Below are 27781 nucleotides of genomic sequence, written 5' to 3' on the forward strand. Positions count from 1 at the left end.
ATGCCGACAGGCCTGGCCTCAAATCCTGCCTCCACCCACCGCAGGCCGGTGGTATTTCAGTTCCTTGGAGCCTCAGATTCTTCATCTGTAAAATAGGACAATTCTTTGGGAGTTGTTTTGATAAAAGTGTTCAGCGGCTAGTGCACTTGGTGGGGGCCTAACCAAAGGTTAGTATGTTAAAAATGACTGTGATTATAAGCCATTTAAGGACCGCAAATTCCTCCTGGCCCCACTCCAAAGTGCAAAGAGAGGTCTGAGGAAGAAATCTTGTTGGACCGGTTCGTGGCAGTTTCCTACTGGCACTGCAGGCACAAGGTCCGTCTTCCCTAGGTAAGGGACGATGGACACGGGTGAATGCACTAACGTACGAATGAAGCTCTTTTCCCAAGCAAGGTCATTCAACTTATTGGTGGCACCTCTAGCCCGGCCGTGGTCCGGGAGTCCTCGGCGTGCACCACTCTTACCTGCTGTGCGCCTCAGTTTCCCCCGGTTATCGTAGGGGGAGGACCGAGCGGCCTGCCGAGGTAGGGTGAGCCCCGCCAAGCTAGGGCGCCTCTGGGTGCTGGGGACTGCATCCATAGGCGCCCCATCGGCGCTGAACCCGCCCCCACCCCTCGCTCTGCCAGCTGCGATCAGCCCCCACCCGGAGCCCCGGGCCTCCCGGACCCCTAGCGCACGTGACTCCGCCCCTGCTCGCCCCGCCCTGCCGTCTTGGCGCGAGCGCTCATTGGTAGCAGAAAAGGCACCGCCCCTATTGGGGCGGAGCTAGCGCGCCCCGCCCGCCGCAGAGCTGGGCTCCTGCGTCCGGACTAGGAGCTGCGCCCGGACCCGGCTGGCTGGCGGGCGGAACCGGGCCGGCGGGTTTGCTGCGGAGCAATCGTGCTGGGCTGCGGACCGCGCCATGGTGAGCGGGGCCGGACCGGCTGGCGCTAGCGTGGGCCGGGGCTTGCGGGAGGGGCAGGGGCAGGGGCAGGGGCAGGGGCGGCCCCAGACAGGGCTGAGGCGAGCGAGGCGGCGCTGCGGTGGGCCGGGGTCTCGGCGGCAGGGGAGGAGTGGCGGGCGGGCGGGGGCGCGGCTTCGGGAGGGTCTGTTCAGGGGGCCGCGCCCGCGTTGGGGGCTCTTTGTCCGCTGCGCTGCGGAGAGATCCGGACAAAGGAGGAGGCGGGGGGGGGCGGAGGCTGCTTTGCGGGGTGCGGGCGCCCTCCACCCCCCGCCATTGCAAGTTCCCGGTCGCGGATCGCAGTTCCGCGCCCTGTCTGGACTGCTGGGTTCCCCTGGATGTTTCAAAAATATTTCGAAATGTAGGGGCTCTTTGTAGTACCCAGTGTGATTTGGAGGGCCCTTGGGGTAGGAGGCCAGGCCCATTTCCTGGGTGGGGAAACTGAGGCCGAGGCGCAGCGCTTGGTACTGGTTCTGGTAGGCAGTGATTGCGCGGCGTGGGCAGGACTGGGTCTCGTGCTCCTCGTCCCCTCCCCCACCCCTAGTTGGGCCGACTTGAGTTGCCGTTCCAGCTGTCGCCCCCTGCCCGAGCCTCAGCTTCCCCGGAGCCTCGCCTTACTCCTCCATAGAGTGGGGGAGACGCGGCGGCGTCGCCGGGCGGATTAAATGAGAGGGTGCGTGGAGCGAGCCTGGCACAGTGCCTGCTCACCGCCTGCGCTCCGCAAGCGGGAGCTGCCAGGACGTTTGTCATTCCCGAGTCCCCAGCATCGCATAAGACCTTGCACAGGTCACTGATCTTGTCCCCCTGGGGGCTAGGCATAGGGAAGAAGAAGGAGGGAGATGGGGCGTCAGGAATATAACATTTTAGTTAGGTTTGAAATCCAGCATTTGGGATCTAGCTACCTTTGAAGTGAATTCTGCCAACTGCCTTTGACTTTGAATTCTTTCTTGCACATCTGTGTGTTAGCTGTTGTGACCTTGGGCAGTTGACTTGGCTTCTCTGAGACACAGATCTTAGTACCTGCCAAGTGGGAAGAGTTACAATAACTCTAGGGTTGTTTGGAGGCAGAAGTCTCAGGGACATCTATGTGAGTGGCTCAGTGATGTGTCTGGTACACAGTAGTCAGCACCAACTTTTGTGGCATCTGTTGTTACTAAAGCTGTTTGGACAAAAGTTTTGACCATGGAGCAGCCTGTGAGAATGGTCAGCCTGAGTCGCTGGGTGAGGGCAGAAGCCTCAGATTGGGACTGACCTCTGGGCAGCCCCAGCTCTTTGGGGTCCAACTTCCTCTTTTATCTGGGGAACCTGGGGGCTTCTGGAGGGAGTTTCTCCTCTGGGGAGGAGGAAAGTGGGGTGAGATACACCACCCCACTGCTGAGCTGGACACAACCCTGCTGCATGCCTGCTGTTCTTGGTCCTGGCTCTTGGAAGACAGGGACCTCGTGTTGTGTGTCCTTATGACTCAGTTCTTGCAAGGGTCTGGCATAGAGTGGATATTTCTAGCCTCATCTTGATTATCCAGCAGTGCTCACTTCTCCCTGCAGTCCTGCTTACTTATGCACAACCCAGAGCAGAAATGTTGCTCGGTTGTGAACTGGGGTTCCCTGAAGAGGCAGGGTCTGGTTGAGTGGCACCCATTTGGTGGCTTCATTGGAATGGTTGCCTGGCTCAACATTGGGGGCAGTGCTGGAAGACCTGGGGAGTTGGCCGCCCTCTGTGAGCCAGGCAAGCCCCTTTCTTGAGGAAAGCTGGGAGGAGGAAGGCGCATGTGGGGCTGGCAAGCTGGTGCCCAGCCGAACTTGGCAGCAGTCATGATGTGCCCAGTTATGTGAGTAGGCAGGCAGCGTGTCCCTGCAGAAGGGGCTGTTTGTGACATGAGTAGGACCAGAAGGTGAGGTTGGGGTTGCATCCCCACTTTGCATGTTGAGAATCCACGGCAGTTAGGGCAGTGTGGTAGAAGGGGCAGGGGATTCCCCTGCCTGCCCGTGTGTTGGAAGGGGCAGGGATTCCCCTGCTTGCTGTGGAAGGTGGTTTATTGCAGGATCCCATGAAGATGAAGGGCTGCCAAGGTCCCCTCCTCACCTTGGAGAAGACCTAGAGGAGAGACATGGTCTGGGAGGGAAAGTGGCATTGTAGGAGGTCCCTGCTGTGACTGGGCTTCAAGGAGCTGGATCTCAGTCCCTGCATGTACCCTGGGGCTCAGGTCTTGCTCTCTGAGCCTTGGGAAACTGGGCATAGCGTTCCTATAACACTGCAACCTGAACATCCGTGAGAGGCCTCAGAGCCCATGCTGGCCAGGGATCCCCTGGAATTTGTTGTTCTTGTTCTGCTGCTAGGGGACATGGGTGACCTGTGCTCCTGCTCACCACATGTGAGGGTGTTTAGGGGCAGGAGCTCTGCAGACTGGAGGGCCTGGACTTTTCCAGGAGTGATGGGTCAGAGGCTTGGAGTTGGGAGGGTGTGGCCTGGATAGGGCTGCCCCTGGGGGAGCCACCTGGCCTTGGCTTCAAATGCCAGATTTGTTCTGGACTTTATGTGAGAGGGAGCTGGAGAGCGGATGCTCCTGAGGGCTAGAGCCCTTTGCCCCTGGTTGGGATTCTGTCCTGTGCTGGCTAAGCTGGACCTCTGCATTTCTAGAGCCTCCCTCTGCTCTGCTGGGCCCTCTTCTGGGTTTATATTCTGTTTCCTAGCTCTTCATTCTTGGGCAAGCCTCTTGAATGCTGTGTGCCTCAATGTCTTCATCTGCAAACTGGGGTGATTACGGCAAGCAAAGTTGGCCATGGGGAATGGATGGTGGGTGTATGAGATGAACATAAGTGGTTGTGGCAGTTGTCCCGAGATGGCCCAGGTTTCCCTTGAGCCATCATGGGCATCTCTCTTGCCTAGACTATGACCCTCCTTGTCCTGCTGTGTTCCAAGGCCTTTGCAGGATTGCGGTAAGGGGTCCTCAGTTGTGGGAGTCAACTGAAGGCTTGGAGAGTCTGTGGGAGCCCAGAGGAGGTGCAGCAGGGGCCTGGGGGTCAGCCACCCTCAGTACTTTGGGCTTTGGCTTCTTGGTCGCTGCCTCCCTATTCTCCGAAGCATGTGGAAGCAGCTGCTGTGTGTGGGCTCAGCCCTGGTGACAGCCACTGGCATGCTTCTGCCCAGTGCCCCACCTATAACTTGACCTTCCTTGCAGACTGAGGGGTGGCCATGTGGCCTATCTGCAGATCCTGGCTGCAGGTCCTGGAGTAGCCTGAGGTTAGGGGCTTGGCTCACACCTGGGACCTCCTGTGAGGACGGCTCCTGTGCTTGGAACTCTCAGCTGCCCTTTTTGAGCACTAACTGTGTGCTAGTGACAGAGGAGGGGACAAGCCATAGGCAGGGTGGATGATACCCTCCCCTTACACACAGAGTTCTTGGGGTGGAGACAGCAGCCAGGGAAACACACCACTGACCCAAGAGAATTTCTGAAAGCATAGAGCCCTAGGAAATAAACAGAAGTGGGGCAAAGTGGTGGAGAGGGTGGGAAAAAGGGGCACTGGAGCCAGGTCCTGGAGGAGGCTTGAGAGGCTGCTGCTGCTTTTTTTTTTTTGGTACGGGGAATTGAACTCATGACCTTGTGCTTGTCAAGCAGACGGTTATGCCACTGAGCTCAATCCCCGACCCCTGAGAGACATCTTCTTAGGAGGTCCCCAGTGACTGGAAAGAGCCAGCCATGAGCAAGGCAGGAGGAACCCTGGAGGGGGCTGGGGTCAGAGTGGGGTCCACAGGGAGGGTGGGATGCAGCCTGTGCAGGCAGGGAATCTGGATTCTCTTCTGAGATCAGGAAAGGTCTGAGTGGAGAATGGCGTGATCAGATTTTTTAGATTAGTTCTCAGGAAATACTTGCTGAGCGAAAGCAGAAACAAGCAGCACACTCCAGGAAGGCCCTGGGGCCACAGGCCAGATGTGACTGGCTTGGTCATCAGGCTCTGTGCTCAGGAGTGACAGGACCAATATTTGGCACTACCCATCTCCATGTCTGGGGCAAGGGAACAGGTAGGGGTTTGAGGTCACCCTTCTAATCAGAAGGTCCCTGTGTGCTGGGCTGCTTATATCTCAGTTTCCCTGTTTATCCGAGGATGGGTGGCTTCCCCCTGGACTTGTGGGTGCCTCTTGACACTACCCCCACTTGGCTTTGGCCCCTGGGTTTCCCCCTCAGGTCCTGGTACCATTGTCCAATTTCCGTTTTCCTGCCCCTAAGTCACCGCCAGTCTCCAAACACACACTTCCCTTCTGAATTGATACTGACTTGCCTTCCTGTCCAGAAGGCCCTTTAGCTAAGAGGTCAGGGAGTTAGGGGTGGAGGCAGGCTTAACTAGTGCAGGGGGCAGGCTGCCCAGGCCAGCGATGCCCTGTCCGTCTGGAGGACTGAGAAGACAAGTTGGCGCTGGTTCCTGAGGGGAGCCCTGATAAGGCACTGCTCTCAGGCTTGCAGAACCCTGGGTGGCAGAGCCCTGGCTGCCTTCCTGGTGAGGTGGGCTTCATTGCAGAGCTGGGGTAGCTGGGTCAGAGTCCCTTCACTTTCACACTGCTGCCTTCTGGGGCCAGGTCATATGATGTGATTGTGAGGAACATCGTGTGCTTAGTAGGATGTCCAGCAGAATCCCTAGCCTCCACTCCCCAGATACCAATAGTGCCACCTCCCTTTCCTGTTTGTAACAGCTAAACATGGCTCCAGGTATGGTCAGATGTCCCCACGATGGGAACACAGTTGCCCCCGTGGAGAATCACTGAACACGGGTAAGGGAGTGGCACGTCCAGGTAGAGGGAGCTCTCTGAGGAAGGCCTGGGAGTCAGAGGACTTCAGAGGGAGGCCTGTGGAGACAGCATAGCCGGGGAGCAGTGACCAGGGAGAGAGATGCAGCGTGTCAGTTCTTAAGTCACTGTGAGGACTTGGATGTGTCCTGTGTCTTTGGACTGAACAGCCCCTGGATGCTGTGGGCCTGCATGGATAGAGCCTATTCAGATGATGGCATCAGCTTGGATCCAGGAGGCTGTGAATGCCAGGGATGTCACTGCCTACTGCCTAGGTAACAGCTCTGCAGAAGTGGGCTCAGGTGGCAGGGAGGTAGTCTCGGCTCACAGTCTGGTCCCTGGGTGCTCTGGAGTGTTGACTTAGCTGCCTTTGACCTTCAGGCAGGCCTGCCCCTGGAGAGCTTCCCCGTTTGGTTGGGTAAGTCATTTCTGATTAAGGCTGTTGTTGCTCAAGGACGCAGCAAGTTCAGTCCTGCTTGGAGGGGAAACTTCCAGTGTTGCCTACCTCTGTTGACCTCACTGTTCTGAAAAAAATAAAATCAGATGAATTCAGCCTGGTGCAGTGGCTCATGTCCTCAAGAGTCAGCAGAAGGATCACAAGTTTAAGGCCAGCCTGGGCAACTCAGTGAAACCCTGTCAATAAAAATAAATATTAAAATAGAAATGAAAATACAGAGGACTAGGAATATAGCTCACTGGTGGAACACTTGCCTAGCAGGCACAAGGACCTTAGTACTGAAGAAGGAGGAAAAGAGAAAAGAAAACCGAATTCCGACACCTAGTTCTCAGTGCAGCCTGCCTAGCCCCGTGTGGAGTGCGCCTCAGGTCTGTCCTTCACCCTCCTGGCTGTGGCAGGATGTGTTACTGTGGTGTGCTCCTTGCTTGCAGTGGCAGCAGGAGATGTGAGGCGGTGTGGAGCGGGAGGGGAGGGTGGTGGGAAGACTGCAGTTCCTTAGCTTCAGCACCCAGGGTGGCAAGAGCAGCAAAGCCCTCATGTCTGGTTTGTCACAGGCTAGCTCTTGGGTGTCACCTAGAGCAAAGCCTGGAAGGCTGAGCGGGTGATTAGAGTGGATTTTGTGGAGCTCACACGTGTCGCAGACACCCTCGCCTTTGCCACTCAGGGGTTCCTGCTGCAAAGCGGGTCTGGGGGCTTGGTGGATGAGGGGATTCTTCCTCTCAGGTCACATGGCTGGGAGGTGGGACCTCGCCTCCCTGGACGCGCTTTGAGTGTTCCTACACCTTACACACGCTGGCTGCACGCCTGCCCTCAGAGCCTCAGCAGCTGCCGTTCCCCTGCTGGCAGTGCTCTTCCACACCATTGTGGCCTTCCTACAACTCATCTGCCCTCCAAGTTTAGCACCGCAACACTTGGTTCCTGGTAGTCATGTGGCACCTGAATTTGTAGCGATGGGTGGAGTGACCTGTGTGCAGTCTGTCTTCTGCACCAGACACTGATTCTGTGTGCAGACAGGAGCTGACTGTCACACTTCCCTGTCCTCCCTGAAGCTCTTCCCAGCGCCTGGAGGCTCTGGGAACTGCTTCTCTTTTGCTTGCTTGGTGTAGTGTCTAGCTTCTGAGTGTAGCTACTTTCTCCAAAAGTAAAAAGGGCTGGGAATGTAGCGCAGTGGTTAGTGTACCCTGGGTTTTTCTTCCGTAGTACACACACACACACACACACACACACACACACAAATATAGACATGCCAGCTGGAACTTGAGTGGCGTTGTCCCCTGTCCCCTGTGGAGTCGCTGGTGTAGTCTCACCTTGCTTTGTCTTTTAGGACTCTTGTGTCCAGCCGGTGTTCCAGCCTCACTGAGCCAAGCCATCTGAGAGAGCTTCCTTCTAAGGAAGTGCCCCCAAGCACTGACCATGTCTATTATGGACCACAGCCCCACCACTGGTGTGGTCACAGTCATTGTCATCCTCATCGCCATTGCTGCGCTGGGGGCCTTGATCCTGGGCTGCTGGTGCTACCTGCGGCTACAGCGCATCAGCCAGTCGGAAGACGAGGAGAGCATCGTGGGGGATGGTGAAACCAAGGAGCCCTTTCTGCTGGTGCAGTATTCAGCCAAGGGACCATGTGTGGAGAGGAAGGCCAAGCTGATGACCCCCAGTGGCCCAGAAGTGCACGGCTGATCTGGGCTATGAGGCTCCTGGTTCTGTCTGCAGCCAGCTGAGAGGCGCCAGGAGAGCAGAAGACAGACATGCTGCTGTTGGAGAGGAAGGGTTGACACTTGCTGGCATGGCCTCAGCGGGCTTCGTCATCGCATGCACTGACTCTGGGGGCCTGGCTGTCCTGGGCTTCCCCTTGGCCTCCTGGTGGGGCTGCCCATTGCAGGCAGTGGGTGGGCCTGACCTTGCTGGGGCTTGTCGCCCCTTAGAGCTTTTGTTACTTGAATGTTTAGCTGAGCCTGTTTTTGACGGAGCTACTACTGTAATGCGTGAATTAACAAACCTGTGAACTGTAAATAGGCCCCAGAAGCACGTGCTTAAGCCTTTTTGCTGAATTTTTAAAATATTACTTAGAGCACATGGAGGAACTTTTTTGATTAGGACTGTACTCACGATGGGCTGAGTCAAGACCCTGGTGGGTCTTAGACTTTTAAGACCCAAGCTGCGCTTAGCAGGGGGCTCTAATGTCTCTGTGTATATAAAGGAAGTGAGGTATCAAGTGCTAGGTCTCATAGCTGACCATCTGGGGTGCTTTGGTGATTTCTGCTTGGTTAGTACTGGGTGGAAGAAGAACCACACCCCTCCCTCTATTCAGGAGATGCGGTTGTTAAGTAGAAGTGCCCTTTGATGGTATTATTGCAAGGAAGCTACTGTACCTGCTTGGAAGCCTGTGACGGACATGTTAGGGCACATGTCCCGAGAGCTTCCAGGCAGCTTGGTAGCAGAGCAGTTTCCTGTCCCTTTGGTCTCACGCATGCCAAGTACACCCCCTTAGCTCAGGCTTCATAGACGCGCCAGAGCTCACCGTGACTGTCTTTTGTCTGAAACCCAAATGGCCCAGGAGAGGAAACTTTCTGTGTTTTTTGTGTTTAGTATTTTCTGCACTGGTGAGGTAGAGGTGGTGGCTGGTGTTGTATGTTGTTCCCCACATCCCCACTCCCTTTTCACAAGTTAGCTTCCTTTCCTCTCTGATGACTGCCCACCTGCTGGGTATTAGATTTCACTTTTCTCAGCGGGTCTCTGTAGACTGTCACGAGGCCCCTGACCCAGCTCTGAAGGCACTGTGTGCAGTAGAAGGTCATTCTTTTGTGCACATTCACACAGGAGCCACCAGATGCTCCCTGCCAGTCTGTACTTAGTGCAGGGAGAGGGGGAGGGGTGGGAATAGAGTTCAAGACTTGGTTCTCACAGATTTGGTGGCTGTCACTCATGCCACACCTTGACAGCTGCATCTGTCCCTTGTGTATACTTCACTGAGCTCCCTTAGATGTCTAATCTCACCACTGCAAACATTTCCATCATGATTCAAACATGACGTGTTGGCATCCTGAATAATGAGCCAGAGGCCAGCCCAGGCTTAACCTCACAGCACTGGCCCTATATACTTGAGCCAGCAGCTGCAGACAGCGCAGCCAGGGGAGCAGAGTCCGGGCCTCCTCCTCAGGCTATAGGCCTCTTTTCTGAAAAGCATGTTGAATTAATCCACTTTCCAGAATCCCTGTGGGGAGCTGTAGGGAGCAGCACTTCCATTTTAGCACCATTAAATAGTAACTTGGGGTGGGAAGGGGATAGCTAATGAGGCCATTGTGTGGGAAGCAATACTGAAACTCTACTAAGGGGCCCTGCGGACCCTTAGGGAACAGGGGAGGAAATGCTTTTGGCGAAGTGGGGAAGAGATAGATGGCAAGGGCCAGCTGGACAGGCAGAGCCTGTACAGGCTGAGGTGGCAGGGTGAATGGTGGTCACTGTGATGGTACCTTGGAGAGGAGGCAGGTCCAAAAGGTGCCAGGTGGTGGTCAGTGAAGGAGGCAGTTGCAAAGGCTGAGGAGGCTTTTGTTCCATCCCCTCCCATTTCAGACCTTGCAGGCTTTCTACCTCCACTCAACTAGCCAGCAGCACAAGCACAGGCTGTTTGTCGTTCAGCTCCCTAGCCCAGTTCTCCACCAGTGGCTGGGATTTGCATTTTCTGAGCCTGGTGTTGGAACTGACCTTTGCTCCACCATCAGACTTGTCTTGCAGCTGTTACTGTGCCAGTGAAGCTTTAGTTTCTGAAACGATTAGATAGATGTGGCTTTTTCATCTGTTTCACTTGTGGAGATTTTCTTAGCCCAACCCCCGGTGGCCAAGGACATCTATGGAGCTTGCTTTGGGCCCATCAGTAGGATAGAGGCACATGGGTTGGGTGAAGCATGGTAGGGGTCTTTGGGAGGAAGATGAAATGCCCAAAGAACCAATGAATACCACATAACAGCTCTCCCTGTGAATATTTATCAGTAGCTCCTTTTTTAGCACAGACACCAGTTACACTCAGATGCTTGGTAAGTTATGAACTCTCTCTTTGAATTCTTTCTCAATGGCCCAACTGTTGCACTCAAGTTTTCTGAATAGCCAGGGAATTAACCTTTATCCTTCGTAACATGGCAGAAACAGCAGCAGGGCAATGGGAAAGGAGTTCTTGACATTGAGCCACTAAATTATAGACTAATTTCTCAGCCAGCTCTTCAGATGGACTGTGCTACTGTTTTTGTCTCAAAGCTACCAAGCTTATGCAATCTTGGGATGTCACCTGTGTCAATAAAAGCAGGATAACATTTAAGTTCATTTTCTAGACCACTGAGAAAATCTTTATTTACAATGTTTCAATAAAATTTGCATAAATATACTCCCAATGTACAATTTCTATCTCTGATTCCTTCATTATTTCAGGTTAGTCTGTCCTGTTCTCATTCTTCCTCTCAGATGCCAGCAGGGAGCTGGCATTGGAAGGCAGGGGAGTCCCACCAGGTAATAGGGGGACACTTGCAGGCTCGGGGTGGTCAGGGTGTGCTTCTCTCAGTGGGGCCGGGTCCTCAGCCCCGTCCTGGCCCTGCAGCTTCCTCTCCATGGTGGCAACCAGGATCTTGAGCCACGTGTTCTCGGTGAGGAGAGTCTCCGAGGCATCAGCCAGCTCCTCCAGCTCACGGGCCTTCTGCGTGTACAGGGCCTGTAGTTGCTCGCTGTGCTGCCGCAGCAGGCTGTGCTGCTGCTCCAGGGCCTGCTGCTGCTTGCGCAGCCGGCGCTCATCCCTGCGGGCACTGGACAGCTGGCCCTCTACTTGGACCTGTGCTCGGTGAAGGCTGCTTAACTCTGCTCGCAGTTTCTGGATCTCTCTCTCCAAGTGGGAGATATGCCCTTGCTGTAAGGCTGCCTCACTTTGGAGACAACCTCTGGACGGGGTGCTGGCCACATTCTGGGGGGCGAAGGCAGGGTCTGAGTGATGCAGGATGAATCTCAGCAGATTTGGAAGGGTGATGGGGAGGTCTTCGGGGTATTTTACACTTAGGTCCTTTCTGTAAAGAAAAGGGAGAAGTGTCAGTCTTGGCAGCAGGCACAGTTCAAGTGCTTCTGGGTATCAGGCCATCTACTCTTAGCAAGGAAGAACAGCAACAAAAACAAACAAAAAAAACCAAAACACAAAAAACAGGTATTGCTTGCAGAAAATGAAGATGAAAAAAAATTAACCTAGCAAGCAGTTCTCCAGGAAGCTGTTCCATTCACTTGTGCTGTGATTAAGATGGCTTATCTTATATGGATCTGTTCCTGAGCAATTTGTTAAACATAAATTTCTAGAAAGACACGCATTCCCAGGCCCAAATCTGAAGCTAGTGACTGTGGGCACGGGGAAAATACACAAAGGGGCTTTCCAGGTACTCTGAGACCCAGTGGTCATACAGGACAGGCTCCCTTGGGAAGACTGTCACCAGGTTGGTTTGTGGCTGTCAACAATGCTTGGTGAGTAAGAATACCTGAAAACTCAGTCTATTTCCTCAGCAAGCATTTATTACATACTCTAAGGCAAGAGTTCTCAAGTGGGAATGACTACCCCTCAAGGGGACACTGAGCTTATGCCCTTGAGGCTAACAGACCAACCAAAGGGTAAATTAGGGCTTCAGGGCCTTAAAGTGTCAAATGAGGCATGACATTGGAAGAGGTTCCTTCATAGCTTTGTTTAGTGTTCTTACCTAGAAAATTTTCAGCAGAACTTCCGATTTACTGTCTGACAGCCAAAGTTTCACAGATACATTTACCTGGGCATGTACAATCTAGCTGCACTAAATCGAAGCTATCAACTTTTGCATTTATGCTCAAGGTGGGCTAACAGACAGGAGATCTTCTGCACATATTAAAGGATCAGAGCTCAAGCTGGGTATAGGGGCACATGCCTATAATCTCTGCACTGGAGGCTAAGGCAGGAGGACTGCCTCAAGTTTGAGACTACCCTGGATTTTACATAGCACCACCTTGTCTCAAAAAAACAAAAGGGAGCAGAGGTCAAGGGCAGAGACAAGCTGCCCAGAGTGGCTCTGTTCACTGTCATGTGTTCTCCTACCTCACAGATAGCTGTAAACTGTAAAAACTGTGTTGTTCATTATGAAAGCACTAATTAAAAACCCACACTCCCTCCACATGCAGTCAATGGCCAAATAGCTAAAACAACAAAAGGGGCTCCATTAAAACTACAAATTAAACATGCCACAATTTATACAATGTTTACGGACACCTTCAGGTAAAGTTTTTTGAACTCTCAGGTAATACTAAACCTAAAGTACAACTTGGCACCTTGCACATAACGGTTTTATACAATAAAATAGTTAAGATAGTCAACTGTCGGCTCCTTTAAAGCTCTGAACATATAAAGCTCTGAACATATAAAGAACTAAAAAAAAAAAAAAAAATAGTCCTCCCAAATTTAAAGACCTAGTCAAAAAAATGGGCTTCTGAGATGAATATGCACTTCTCAGATGAAGAAATACAAACAGCAAATAAATATGTAAAAAAACAAGTTCAACATCACAAGTCATTTGAGAGATACAAATTAAAACAACACTTAGATTCTACCTCACCACAGAAAGAATGGCTACCATCAAGATATAAAGCAACAAGGCCAGGCATGGTGGCGCACACCTGTAATCCCAGAACTCACGAGGCTGAGGCAGAAGGATTGTTGAGAGTTTAAGACCAGCCTGGGCTACAAAGTGAGTAGCAAGACCCTGTCTCAAAAAAAAAAAAAAAAAAAAAAAAAAAAAAAAACAAAACCAAAAGAAATCCAGCAACAACAACCAATGTTGGGGGCTATGGGGAAAAAACAACCCTTTTCCACTGTTCATGGGAATGCAGACTGGTACAACCACTGTGGAAATCAATGTGAAGAGTCCTCAAAAAACTAGAATTGGAGGTCCCATTCAACCCAACTATTCCTCTCTTGGGTATCTTCCCAGAAGAATTAAAAACATCATACCATAGTGATATATATGCACCCACATTTATAGCAGCACAGTTTGTAATAGCCAGATCTTGGAAACAACCTAAATGCCCATCAACTGAGGAATGGATAAAAACGATGTGGTATTATACAATAGAGTACTACCAGCCATAAAGGATAAACTAGAGATTTTTCAAGATAAATGGATGCAACCTGAGAACATACTTGGCGAAATAGAAAGACACACATGTAAACATCATATTGCTTCATTATTATGAGAAGCTGAAAGAAAAAACATGTATATGTGTATATACATATACAAAAATAGTTAAGATAGTCGTACTACTGATTTCTCTGAGTTCACTTAAGAGAAGACTGGTGCTGGTATTGTTTGGACAGTTCAATGCAGATGTCGTGTGCTCCAAGTGAATGATTCGGGGATGACTGTGCAATGTATGTTCCCACTGTTGCCTCCTGACTGATGTGTTTTAAAATTTTTAGGTTTTTTCCCCCTTCTTTTTATCCTTGAAATAAAATGGACTTGGAAAAATAAGTAAGAAAGCAAGCAAGCAAGCACGCACGCGTTCATGCATGCGTACAGCTCTGGACGTGGAAGTTCCTACTGAGCAGGGCCTCCAGCGTGTCCAGGAAGGCCGCAAGCAGGGGTCAGGAGGCTGATCTGCCACCCCCTTCCGTAGCACAGAGCGTGTTCGAGGGCAAAATACAGGTACACCAGAAACAGCAAAGGGCTGAGAGTCACCTTCATTTGTCTCTGGAGACCTTTTACAGGACAACATTGAGAAGCATGTTATCTTCAAGAGCAATGCTAGCAATCTCCCTGAAGACCATGCCAAAATGCTTTCACACTTTTAAAAGTAGCTAGGACACAGAATATCGAAATGCTTTCCAGAATGCTGTCCTTTTGAAAGTGGCGGTAAGAGGTCTACTACTGTGTCTGATGCTTCTTTCACCCTGACGGAGGGGCCAAGCACTCCTTGGAAGCAATGAGGTTTTTCTGCAGGAGTCAACCCAAAGTCTCTTGGTGGATAGTGTACACGCCTACCACCTGGCCCACGGTCAGACCAGGGCACCTGCATTTTGTTTTCTGTTTTCCCCCAGTCCTGGGGATGGAACTCAGGGACTCACAAATGCTAACAAGACATATACCATGGAGCTACATCCCAAACCCACCCTCTTCTTTAGTTATTTTGTGCTGGGCGGGTGTGTATGCCTATAATCCCAACATTCTGGGAGGCTGGGGCAGGAAGATTACAAATTGAAGCCTAGCCTTGGGAACTTAATCAGACTCTATCTCAAAATTACAAATTAAAAAAGGGAAGGCTAGGGAGGTAATTTAGAGCAAGGGCCCTGCCCCCCCCCCAACTAATTTGAGATAATTTCTCATTAAGTTTCCCAGGCAGATCTTGAACTTTTGATCCTACGTCAGTCTCCCAAGAAGCTATTATGAAATGGAATGTTTTTCCAATCAAGAAACAAGACACTTCACAGAAGAAATACAAATGGTCAGCTGGGCATGGTGGTACACACCAGTAATCCCAGCACTCGGGAGGTTGAGGCAGAAAGATCATTGCAAGTTTGAGACCAGCCTGGGCTACAAAGCTTAAGGCCAGCCTGAACTGCATAGTGAGACCCTTCTCAAAAAAAAAAAAAAAAAAAAAAAAAAGAAAAGAAAGAAGGAAAGACAGACAGACAAATGGTTAACAAATATATGAAAAACTGTTCATTATCTCCGGATATTAGGGAACTACAAACTAAAACAATCCCACCATCTTACTCCAGAAAGAATGACAATCATTAGGAAATTAAACAGGAACCTTTCCTTCATTGTTGGTGGGAATATAAACTAGTACATCCATTATGGAAAACAGTATGGAGATTTTCTCAAAGAACTGAAATTAGAAACTCCACATGACCCATACCTATCCTCCTGCTAGGTATCTTAAAGACAGACATCATAGAGTTTAAGACATCACACTACAGCAATCCATGCATACTAATGTTTACTACAGTATAAAATTCATAATCTTGGAAGCAGCCTGTATTCCTACCTGTTGATGACAACTGGATAAAGAAAATGCACTATCTATAAAATAGATATACTACACTATAAAAAATGACATATTTGTGACATCTGCAGGATATGGATGCACCTGGGAAATATACTGTTTAGTAAAATAAACCCGACAAAAAATTTTAAATACTAAATAGTACCTTTCATTTAAGTGAGGCAAAGTACAAAGAAAATGATAAAGGATGGATAGAAAGGGATGATCTCTTGCAATAGGGAAGTGGTCCAAGGGAACAAGGGTGAGGGGTGATGAGGGGAAGAGGAAATAAGAATAAAGATATGCTATGTACAGGAGCCTAATAACCTCAGTTAATGTAAACATTATATGCCATAATATGAACTAGGAAAAAGACTATCAGCAAGCGTGAAAAAAGGGATAAGGGAATGACAGAGAGGGAAAGGGAGTTACAAAAAAAAAAAAAAAAGCTGTAATATGTGACATAAATGACATGTCAGTTCCTAAAATTCCCTGGACCTTGTCCTCCTTATGAAAAGCCATTACAGATATCTTCTACTATAGACCAGATCCCAAGACAAAAGGCAAAACTTGGCCCTCAAACCCCAGAGGGAGACCTCCTTAATATGGCTTTTCGTGTTTTCAACAGCAGAGCTAACAGTAACACTTGTGACACTTGGAAGTTCTGAGACAGGTAAACCAACACAAGGTGGAGCTGTCTAAGCCCCCTCATGGACCATGCCTCAAATGCAGCAGAATGACATTGGGCAAGAGAGTGCCCCATCCTGGCATTCCTTTGGGATCTTACCCCAGGGCTACTGGACTGTTCTAGCCACCAGAGAGTGGGTAAGCCATCCTAACTTCTAGCCCTCACAGGAAATGCCAACACTGCCAGATTCATTGCTGACAGATCTGCTTAAACTTGCTGCTGAAGACTGACGGGACTGCGGGCCAACAACAGCCTACTTTAAGGTGTCTGTCTCAGGGTCCCAAGTCCCATTAAAAGTCTCAGGTAAGATAATCTCTATACTTGTGGACATAGAGGCCATATATATAGAGTTCTTCCTGAACTTTCAGGCCACTATAGTAAGTCTTCAGTCTCTATAGTGGGTATTGATGGTCAACCTATGCCATTTATAAACGGGGCCTATTTCATGCAGGTTCCAGACTGCTTCTTTCCAATCCACCCAGTGGTGCCAGATCTTCCCGCCACCACTCACTCTACAGTCCTAAACCTTAAAAATGCTATTTATTCCCTTGTGTTTATAAAGGCTGACTTAGACACTCTGAGGTCTCAACAGCTTACACCTGTTATTGCTAGTAAACCTCTCCTCAGAGATATATAGCACCCCCTTCCTTTCTAATTCACCAATTTCTCAAACACAACTCTGGTCAAGACTGACAGATAAATTTTGTCTTTTCATCTTTGTTTATACTTTTTCAGGATATATAAAAGCCTTTCCCACAACCAGGAATGCTGATATACTTTCTAAAGTCCTGTTACAGCAAATCATCCCAAGGACTATAACCAAGTTAGAGCAGTCCATACCTGGTCTTCTTGACAACCTCAGCAGTGGTCAAAGTTGCTAGACTGCTATCCTGGCTTCACATCACTCAGGCTAAGTGGTGCCCTTCCAGCCCTAGATCTAACCATCCTTTTGCCCACTCATCTGCACCTCACCAAGGCCCCACAGCCACAATTCTCAGGCTAAGTCATGTTTTGTTATCCAATTTGGTTCCTAATTTCTTATCCTTTTTACAGCAGGACTCTCAACAGTATTTCCTAAAGACTCCCACATCGTGCATACCAGAGACAAGCCTTACCTACCTACCCACTTAACTTTTACCCTTTCAGATGGGGGAATAATCACCTCTCATAATTTCACTCCTCCTAACCCCACACTTATTTTTCAGAATTGTACCTCACTGTGACAATGATTCTACCTCAACGTGGTCCTGATAATATGACATATCTAAATCAAGGGCACCTTTCCTTCTACCTTGCCTGGGTCCTTAAATATGATAGTGGCCTGCCTCCTCATAACACCGTCTTTTTGTTTTTCCAGTCTAACATACGGGCACTCACCAGTGATAAGGTTGTTCTGGCTAAAACACCTGGCACCAGCTTCTACATGGGCATCAACCTTCATCCCATCAACACTCCTAAACCTTAGTACAGCGCCCCCTTTCAGCAGGAAGCAGTAAATGAAAGAAAAACTTCACCCTTTTTCCTAATAATCAAAAGATGGGACTGAAAGGATTTTGGCCCAGATGGGACACTGTAGCCGGTAAAGACTTGGAGGCGGAACCAAGGGGCTCCATCTTTCCCACCCCTAGAAATTTACCTATGGCATGAAATGAGTACCAATTGCATCACTAATGCCCCTTAGGCTCCACCCCAAACCTAAGCTACATGTATGCCCCCACTCCACGTGTCCAACGGAGAGAAGGCCAGCCCCCAGAGACCCCGGAGGGTCAGGGGGGTCTCTCCCCGCAGTCTTAAAATAAAGGTCATTTATATTTCATACTTCTTATCTTTTCAGCTGTGCCAGAATTCTATCATATGGTTCCCTGACCGGGAATCCATTTTTTTTTTTTTTTTTTTTTTTTGGTCTTTTTCATTTTTATCAGTACTGGGGATCGAACTCACGACTGCCTGCTTGCAAGGCAGGCACTTAGGCCGCTGAGCTAAATCCCCAGCCCCCCAATTCTATCAATATGTACATGTGACTACTCCCCAAGATGACTGTAAACTGCATGAACTGCAAATATATACAAATAAAAAAGGATATGATTTTATTTATACAACTTGAGAGCAACTTGTGTAAGAAACATCTTCAAATCACTTATAATCTTACCTCTCTGAAGCAACCACTATTAACACTTCACACCTTCCCATGTGATATGTGTACATTTTCACATACTGCACACACGAATTTGCATTTTCACAGTGCACAATTTTATATTCTTTTTACTAAAAATAGTGTGAGTAGGTCACCTGTGAAAAAGGTCATTACATGCAATAAAACAGCCTTCTTCATTTCCTCTTTTGCAAGTTATCAACTCACACTATTTGCCAACTTCCCTCCTGGGTAAGCTAAACGTTCTCTTTGGGCCAGCTATGATGAGCTTACTTCACTTGTGCCTACCATTTGTTATCAGGGAATGAGAACAATTCCATTACAAAGCAATTAAGATCTTGCACAAGCTCTTTTCATTAAAATACAACAGGACAGTCTTTCTACTCAGTACTACCACTCTGACCTTTCCAATGTAAAGGACAGGCTGGGTGTGGCCGAGGACCGTGATGAGTGTGAGGCCAGCCTGGACTACAGAGTAAGCTGGAGGCTAGCCTGAACTATATATATATAGTTCAGAGTCTCACTATATATATATATATAGTGAGACTCTGACTCAAACAAACAAAAAACATGCACCAGACAGAGAAAAGGGCTACACCAACTGGCCCACTCGGATCTGCAGAACAAACCCACCTTCATGCTTCTGACCCCAGGTAGCTCCACGAAAGCTCTCACTTGTTCCCGGCCTGCCCTTCTTTCTCCCTAACTCATTCAACACTGGAGCTGGGATCTTCATGCAAAGGCAGATATTGGGTGATATGACTTTGATATTTATCAAACTATGTTTGGAATTCAAAAAATTACATGTCATTAACTATATGCCAAACTTCTTTTTTTTTTTTTTTTTTTTTTTTTGTCTTTTTCCTTTTTATCGGTACTGGGGATCGAACTCACGACTACCTGCTTGCAAGGCAGGTACTTATGCCGCTGAGCTAAATCCCCAGCTCCTACTATATGCCAAACTTCTGTGCCATACAAACTTGCTACTTTTGTCCATGGTTCCCTAATTATGCAGCAATTTGAACATTTCTTGGAAAGAGGTTGATCTTGACACACCCAGCAGAACAGGGTGAGTCCTGTTCTGTTTTTAGTCTGATCTGACAAAGAGGCAGGAAATTAAAATAGCACTACAAAGTGAAGTTTTGCTTCAAAACCAAAACCAAACCAAAACAAAATAAGAAGTATTCCCATAAACATTCTCGGAGATTAAAGGCAATGATTCAACAGATAAGAAAGCACTCTCCTAAACAAATCAGCACACAGTAGCACGATGAAATGTAAAAAGGAGGCAGGAAATTAAAATAGCAAATGTTGCTCATGTGGGTCAGGGTCATCCTTAAAGGATCTGCAAATATGTTTCCTACAGAGGAGTTAACACCCATAAAGACCCATCCTAAAAACAAAGGTAATCTGTATACAAGAAGAGTGCCAACATTTGGCTTACTAGACATTAAAGGGCCAAGGATTTCTTTCCTTTTTTGATTTTTTTTTGGTGGTGGTGGGGTTTCCAGAAATTAAACTCAGGACCTTGCACTTGCCAGGCAGGTGCTTTGCCACTAAGCTATATTGGCTCTTCCTTTCCTTTTTTACTCAAATACTTCCACTCATATTCCCTCCCCTTTTCCTTTGCTAACGTCCCACTCCTGCTTGCTGGGTGCTGCTGGCAAAGTTGCTGTAATGACTGACCTTGCAGTAACATTTAGGCCAAGGTGACAAGGCCATGGCGACATTCACAGTGATCTGCACACATGCAGCAAAAGGTCAGGAAGGATGGTGCAAGTATAAGGAAGCATGGGGGCGCCACAGGGCTAAATGACAAATGATGCATGTGGAAATCTTGGGAAAAGCAGAGCTCGCAAACTGTCTATTGCCTTAACCCATACCTACTTGGGAATCTTCCTGCCAATCTTGGCATGCTCTATGTCCATGTAGGCCATGAAAAGAAACAGATTCTGATGGCCACATTCATCCTCCTCTAAAAAACAGACTAACGAAAGACCAAATTTGTTCAAAGAAAACCATCATACATGACAGAGATAGTAAAGCATAACTACCTATGTCTCTAATGGCACATTCTTTCAACAGTTTAGTTATAACAAATGATTTACTTCTTAAACTCCTTTTATCTTCAGACATGAGAATACCATCCTCCCAATATAAAAACATTTCACCCTTACCTGTTGCAGGGAAAAAACAAGATGGTAGGAAGCCGGTCAACCATAAATTCCCAAGGAAGATCATTCTGAGATACATCGATCCTGGCAGAGGCAAAGGAAAAGTATAGTAAGAGACTGGCCTACAAAACACACCTTAAAGGAACTTTCTAATGACTGAAGAACTTAGCGCATTCCTACCTCCCTTGCAGTGAGGACACCACCAAGTGATGCCAAGCACCGAGAGCTTAAGGACATGTAACTCCACTCTTGGGAAATCTTTGTCCAAGTGGTAACATTATGTCCTGAAAATAAACCTGAACCCCCTTTCCAAATGCCTCACTCACACCTCAAGAGTAATTAACTCACTTAGAAGTATCTCAATCCCTAAATAAATTCTAGAAAATGAATGGAAGTTGGGTGTGGGTACACGCCTATAATCCCAGTACTCAGGAGGCTGAGGCAGGAGGACCACAGCTGAGTTTGAGGCTAGCCTGCACTGCAAAGTGAGGCTTTGTTTTAAAACCAAAACCAAAACCAAACCAAACAAAAAACCCAAAATAAAACAACAAAAAAAGAGATCAGGAAAAAAAAAAAAGGAAATGAATAGAAATCATTAAACAGAACATTATCATGCCTCTATGAAAACAAATTATCCTACTCTACATATTATAGATCTGGACAGAGGCCATAAAAAGTGTATCTGTGTTTTCTTAGCAGACTGTAGATCACTACAACTGCTTGGGTGGTCAGTCCTTCAGCAGCAGCACTGAGCGAGACTTCCACATGTGCAGTGAGGCTCCCACGTGTGCAGATGGGACAATGAGTGTGCACAGCATTCTCCAGGAAAGGGGCCATTCTGTCATAGTGGGAAAGCTGCTTGGCCAATATTCGTTGAAGCTGCACCCGAAAGATGGAAATGTTTGGGACCATTACCTTGATGGGAGTTTTCAGAAAGTGTAAGGACAAAATTCATTAAAAAACCAAAACAAAACAAAAAACTGGCACAAATGAAAACAATTTCATCACAACAAACAGAAAAACATGCCTACCCCTGTTTGCACGAGCCTTTTTAAAACAGCAATAACACTTTTCAAGCATTTGTTGCTAAACGTTATATTCTATAATCAAATGGTTTCTTTATTCCTAATTTTTACCTCAATGAAAGAGCAAACTGGATTAAAAGAAAAGCATTATAAAACCCACTTCAAATTCCATCAGGCCACTGGTACCTTCTTTCTGGGATTCTCATTCAGGTTGTGTCTGTATGCTCATAGCTTTAGGACAGTTATCTTACCAGTGTACTTCTCAATTAATGGTGTAGAAAACAGTGCTTTGAATAAAAATTATCAAAGCCAGTGTGGTGGTACACTTCTGTAAGCCCAGCACTCGGGACATTGAGACAGGAGGACTGCTGCAAATCTGAGGGCAGCCTGGGCTACACAGGGAGTCCAAGGTCAGCCTGAACTGTATGACAAGACCCTGTCTCAAAACAAACAAACAATGTGACTGACTTCCCATTCATCTACTGTTGGACACAAAGAATGTTAAGACTGGCTAATGCGTCTCTGGAATTTCTATTTCCCTAATTCCCCAAAGTGAAGTTAACTGGGTCAGTATTGAATAGTTGTTTTTGTTATTTCTCACAAATTTTGCCCAGATGCTTTCTAAAAGGCTTATGTCAATTTATTCATCCCATTAGCTACATTTCACTGTGCCAATTTCACTTTATCAACACAAGGTTCTGTCACTTAAAGGCATTTATAAATTTAATAAGTGTAAATCACACTTTATTGTTTTAATTTACATTTATTAGGTTTAAATTACCCTACTTATGTACTGTCCTCATACACAGAAGACCTGCTATATCTTATTCAAGTGAGTTCATCTCACCTGTCTTTCCATCACTTTAACTGTGAGAGGTCAAGAGTAAAAATCCTGATTGTGAATCCTGCCTCCCACTGATAGGTTGTGTACCTCCGTGAGATTTACCTAATCTTTCTGTGTCTATTTCCCTCTCAGTAAAAGAGTGACGACCCAACCAAACTTTTCTGAAATATTCCAGATCGTCTTAGTGACAGGACACTGACAGATACTGCTGAAAAGTCTGTACAGTATTCCTGTTTTCACTGAATATACTTCCAATGCCATCTGTTCATCTTTCTTGCATTATTTTTTCAACTGGTTCTACTTTAGAAGTTGTCTCAAGAGAACATATTCAATATTCTATCTTCTGCTGTATTCTTTTCCCTGTGATTTTCTCTTTTCTATTTAATCTATCTGGAGGGATATTTTGAGGGGTGGGAAGAAAATCTACACACACCCCACCAAAACTACTTACTACCTCAAATATAAACCCTGCATGTAGGGTTGGGGATTTAGCCCAGTGGTTCAAGCACTTGCCTTGTAAGTACAAGATTGTGAGTTCGATCTCCGGTATAAAAAAAAAAAACTGTGAGGGCTGGGGATATAGCTTAGCAGCACAGTGCCTGCCTGGCAAGTGCCAACGTCACAAGTTCAATCTGTGGTATCAAAAACACCACCACCAAAAAACAACCCTGGGCCAGGGATTTAGCTCAGCAGCCTAAGCACCTGTCTGCAAGCCCTAGATTGTGAGTTCGATCCCTGGTACCGAAAAACTAAACAAACAAAAAAACAGCCCTGCACGTGAGCTTTTCCAATAAAACAGAAAAAAACAAAAACTATTAAAATGTCTTTGTTTATACAAGAGCCCACATGGAATATTAAGATGAGAACCTGTGGCTATCAACCAATTACTCTTTCTGATTTCCCTAATGAGTAGGGAAACAAAGGCTGGTCCTCTAGAGCACAAGCCAGCAGGAACCCCCACATCACCTTTCCCATGATTCCAGGCAGACAGAATTATACTTGCCTTCCCATGAATCAGGTCAGTACTAAACATACTCACTACCACGGACACTCTGAATTCACCAGGTCAGTTTAAACAAGGCTGTATTCCCAGCATAAGGCTACCAGTGAAATCTAACTATACCTTACCTCAGGCTAGTGGGAGATCCTCCTACATCCTAGCTATGCTGCAAAAAAGTGAGGACAGCACAGCCCAAGCACTGTAGAACAGGCTTCCTTACCTGGCCACAGTGAATGTATTTGCTGGCAGGAGACGGGCGAGCTGGATGAAAATGTGATTGAGGGACGGACAGAAGCCACACCACTGTGCATAATACAGCAGCAAGACATCCTATGGGAAGGAAAATGGGCATTACTTGCACAATGGAAATGACTTCTCTTTCGTTCCCGGCTATGTTTAGAATCTAACAGGCATTCAGTTAATGTCACAGCTTTGCAGAAATCACACTGAAAATTTACATCTGTACATTTTTTCAATTATGTGTTCTCTTAAGAACATTCTATAATTAGAAAAACGTGTAATTCACTTATGTTCCACATTAGACTGTCATGTGGCTAATATGTATGTACTCAAAAAATGACCATTCACCCCAACAACTGCAGCTCTGGAAATTATTTTAATAGGGATGAATGGCTTGATTTTTGCCTCTCTGAAGACACTGTACCTGTTTCTGAAGGATGACTTCCCAGAAAGTATCAGTTGTTACTTCAGTGATTAAATGCTGAGAAAGGAACTGGGCAGAATCACTTCCAATGAGATGCCTTTTCAAGGGACTGTAGAGAATGCTAAAGTTTTGAATAAAAGATTCTAAAAATAAATAGAAAATGAGATCAGGTCTTCTCTACATACAAGGAAAATAGCTGGCCTACTTTAAACTCCACAATTTAAAAACAGCAATAACTTCTCATGCTTTCTTTTTTTTTTTTTTTTTTTTCCAACACTTCACCTCTACGCAAACCTTTGCACAAAGCTGCTGAGGGTAGTTTTGGGCTGAGCTTTGGTAGTATTCACTTGGTAGACAGTCCTTTAGGATAGCCAAAGACCATGCAATATTAGACGCTCTAATACTCAGAGTCTAGAAATTCTATCTTATTCCTTCCTAAAGGAACTGGCCCACAAATATGCACCAAGTAAGAATGCATATGCTATCACAATCTTTTCAAGAGTTGTTCATTTGTATCATTAAGGCCTTGACCAACAACTCAAAAGCAGCAATTGTGCAAGTCACAATGATGTGGAAGGTGTAAAACACTCAATTTAAGGACAAGGAACTATGTTTTTATTTTAATAAAGTTTTTAAAAAGAAAAACAACTTATAACTCATTAACATATAATGGAAAAATGTCTAAGTAAAACTCATACAAATCCTAACTTAAACCAAAAGGTTTGTTTACTCTCCCCACAGACACTTTTAGCATCCTCCGCCTTAGAGAAGCAACGAATCTGAGTTTCACTTCTTTCTCCATTCTGAGGTCCTAAAGAACAATGACAAATTCTGTCAACTGAGAAGGAAGTGAAGAATGTCCTTCGAATACTAAAGAGACTTAATTATCATATCTAGGTAAGACTGAGTTCTTGAGTGTTTGAAATCTAAACTCTGAAACTGCCCCAGAGACAGTTGACTTATGAGTTTAGTCCTCCCAGCCAACAATGACACAAGTACATAGTTTGTATTACGAGGATCCCTAAGAACCACCAATTACAGAACAAAGAACAGCTGAGTTATATACATTTCAGAGTAGGCAGAGAAGATGGAATGAAATTCAAAGGCTTCTTTCTAAAAGCCCTTAAATTCAAGGTGAACGCACTGAGTTCATCAACTGATCAAATGTTACTGAACAAAATTCAGGAAAATCCAATAAACTTGTTCTTTAAAAAAAAAAAAAAAACGCTGGTCAGGCATGGTGGTGCAGACCTGTAATCACAGTGCTAGGGAGGTTGAGGCAGGAAGATCACTGTGAGTTTGAGGCCAGCAGGAACTGCATAGTAAAACCCTGTCTCAAAAACAAAAAAGGCTTTTTTTTTTTTTTTTTGGTACCAAGGATCAAACTCATGACCTTGCACTTGCCAGGCAGGTGCTTATGCCGCTGAGCTAAATCCCCAGCCCTAAGGCTTGTTTCTTTAATCATGTTTGTTGTATGTATAGGTTTTTTAAAAAGTGGTAACTGTTAAGATGAAGGAATTTGGCAATCTACTATTGAGAAATTTTTTCTTTCATTTATTGTTGCTAAAGGATTCATTATATGTACGTTCCCTGTTGAGTCATATTGTTCAAAGTTAGTAATTTTATTTCTAAAAAGACAAGACACCAAGATGCTCTTAGAAAATATGCACCCAAGAGCCTTCATGGTTGTAATACATTATATGATACAGAACTCAGGTTTATATAAATGCATGGAACAAACATGGAAAAAAAGTGAATCAACTAGAATGAAGAGGGGCAGCTAAATGGACTAAGATGGATGCATTTATTTTTTGGTGCTAGAAGTCAAACTCAGGGCCTCACACTTACTGGGGAGGTGCTGTGCCACTGAGCTAAATCCCCAGCCTAGATTAGGGTGTACAGGCTTTGAATTCACTCTTGCTTCCCCAAGTTGAAAATAAAGTTTCCTTCCCTACCAAATTCTTCCTTTTTCCATCTGGCAAACTCAGTCTCCCCTGAGTTTCCAGTGAAGCTGAACTAACAGGACTTTAGAATTTTGCTTCTTTGTGTACATATCAGGGACTGTGGCAAAATCCTGGGAACAGTACAGTGGTCAGTTCCTTGTTGCCAACTCCTGGGAACAAAGCTATGGGGTACTTTCCCATAACAGAGCCTTAACTTCCCAAAAAGTGATTTCTGCTGATTTGCAACTCGACATTTACTGCACTAGACACTTGTCTGTTACAATGTAGGCACTTGAGATCAGAATAGCATTCTTCAATGCTGCTACATAACCTCAGTTGAACCCATCAAGCCAGGATGTCTTGATACTTACACTCAAAGCTGTAAGACAAAAAGGAGACAAGGTACTATTTTCCCACTGGTTTCAGCTTAAGCTCCTTTAGGATGATGCTGTGTTAATGGCTTGTACTCATCAGCCCCTGAATATCCTGCCAAATAGCTCTCACTTTCCTGACTGGTATACCTGCCAGGTCACCAGAGCTACAACTGACTCTAGACAGGTGACAGAAATTACCAATCTATAAAGTTAGATCTTCTCACCATGTGCTGATAAACTTCCAAAATTTAGAAATAGGAAGTTTTTGTTCCATTTAACAGACAAACTTAGATTCTCTTAAAACTATGACCAACTGTCTAAAAACTTAAAATGAAGTCAGGCATGATGGTATAATCCCAGCACTTGGGAAGCTGAGACAGCAGGACTGCCATGAATTCAAGGCCAGCTTGGGCCACATAGTGAATTCAAGGCAACACTAAACTACTAGTGAGACCTTGTCTCAAAAAACAAAATGCAAAGCAATAAATAAATAAAGGCTGGAGATGTAGCTCAGTTAAAAGCCCTGGCTTTGATGCAGAGTACCAAAATAAATACTTGAAATTAGCTACAGGGTTTATGTCACCCCCAGAGTTAGGAGTAATGACACCATAATCCAAGTTACCCAATGCTACGCAAAACTTATTACGCTCAGGAAATTGTCTAGTACCTAAGGTGAATTTCATGAGTGCTTGTTTTGGATCCAAGATATAGTGAGACTCTTCTTTCACATCAACGATTGTGGCAAATTCTTTCACGTGGGTGGAGCTTGGAGCACCCAGTCTCTCTGCATATAACCAAAATAAATTGGAATCCAAAAGGTAGATATTCAGGGTCTTGTTGGTTCTGCAGCTCAGGCCTGTGAAGGTGGTGCTGGTCATGCCCACTTCTGGGAAGAGATACCTGTTCTCCTCAATGTGAGGAACATGGCTGGGGGTGGTGGCCTTACACTTCTCCAGGGAAGAAAATGCAGTGCCTGGGGTTTCAAAGATACCTTGTTCAGAATCAATGAAGCTTACCCCGCCCCTGTTTATGGTCCTGCAACATGCAGTGTAATAGCTAAAAGGGCTATAGGAAGTTAAAAAATTGCTGCATTCCATGCTGTCCGAAGCCATATGATAAAAGGTCTGCTTCTTGAGGTAGAAGGAATCCAGAACCGCTGCCATCTGGAAGAAGCTGCACTGTGGCACACTGACTGAGCCCGGCTGGATGCCCCCAGCGGTCTGGTTGACACACAGCTCGCAGATGTTATGGGTCCTGGAAAAGGAGTGCCCTTGGGGCAGCACCACAGTGTTGCAGCAGGGCAATGCTGCCATCAGTGATGTGTCTGGCAGCAGGGACGGTGGCTCTGGCACCAGGGACTGTGACACTGGCACATCCACCTGCCGCAGATGCTGAAGGAGGCGCTCCACCACCTGATCCCTGTGACAGTTGTTATATTCCAAGGCCACTTCGGTGATCTGAAAAGCAGAGCAGAGGTGATGAGTGTTGGAAGACGACCCAAGGGAGAGAGCGCACAGTTGCTGTGCTTGGAAAGTACCTTGTCAAGTCACAAGATAGAGGAATAGAATAGAAGAAAGCCTTGAAGTCCAAGCAGTCACACCATACTGATCAGCACAGAGACCTAGGTTCGTTTTCACATGTCACTCTGTTAACAAGCAATTTTTTGCAGTACTGGCGACTCAACCCAGGGTCTCTACATTGAGCTACATTCCCATTC

General features: G+C 46.8%; 2 protein-coding genes across 5 annotated transcripts in view; one reads left to right on the top strand and one right to left on the bottom strand.

The window, feature by feature from the left end:
- The first annotated feature begins 745 nt into the window (after positions 1–745).
- Snn (stannin) lies at positions 746–10561 on the top strand. Its single transcript, XM_005007499.4, has 2 exons — positions 746–904; positions 7501–10561. Exon 2 carries the CDS (start codon positions 7590–7592, stop codon positions 7854–7856), a length of 267 nt encoding a protein of 88 aa, XP_005007556.1. The 5' UTR covers positions 746–904; positions 7501–7589; the 3' UTR covers positions 7857–10561.
- Positions 10490–27781, bottom strand: part of Txndc11 (thioredoxin domain containing 11) — a 66959-nt gene continuing 49667 nt past the window's right edge. For 3 of the 4 annotated variants that reach the window (XM_003477759.5, XM_063226544.1, XM_063226545.1), the window contains 5 exons: positions 26732–27521; positions 23748–23890; positions 23304–23413; positions 20218–20298; positions 10490–11221 (listed from right to left, as the gene is read on the bottom strand). In XM_003477759.5, coding sequence (XP_003477807.2) covers positions 10600–11221; positions 20218–20298; positions 23304–23413; positions 23748–23890; positions 26732–27521 — 1746 coding nt within the window. In that variant the 3' untranslated portion in view covers positions 10490–10599. Of the gene's footprint in view, positions 11222–20217; positions 20299–20394; positions 21094–23303; positions 23414–23747; positions 23891–26731; positions 27522–27781 lie in introns of those variants that run through there. The other variant, XR_010039847.1, reaches the window with a different exon arrangement.

The sequence above is a fragment of the Cavia porcellus genome, unplaced genomic scaffold (genome assembly GCF_034190915.1).
Source record: "Cavia porcellus strain 051 isolate PalLab524CR breed Dunkin Hartley unplaced genomic scaffold, mCavPor4.1 scaffold_16, whole genome shotgun sequence".
In the NCBI taxonomy this organism is placed as follows: domain Eukaryota; kingdom Metazoa; phylum Chordata; class Mammalia; order Rodentia; family Caviidae; genus Cavia; species Cavia porcellus.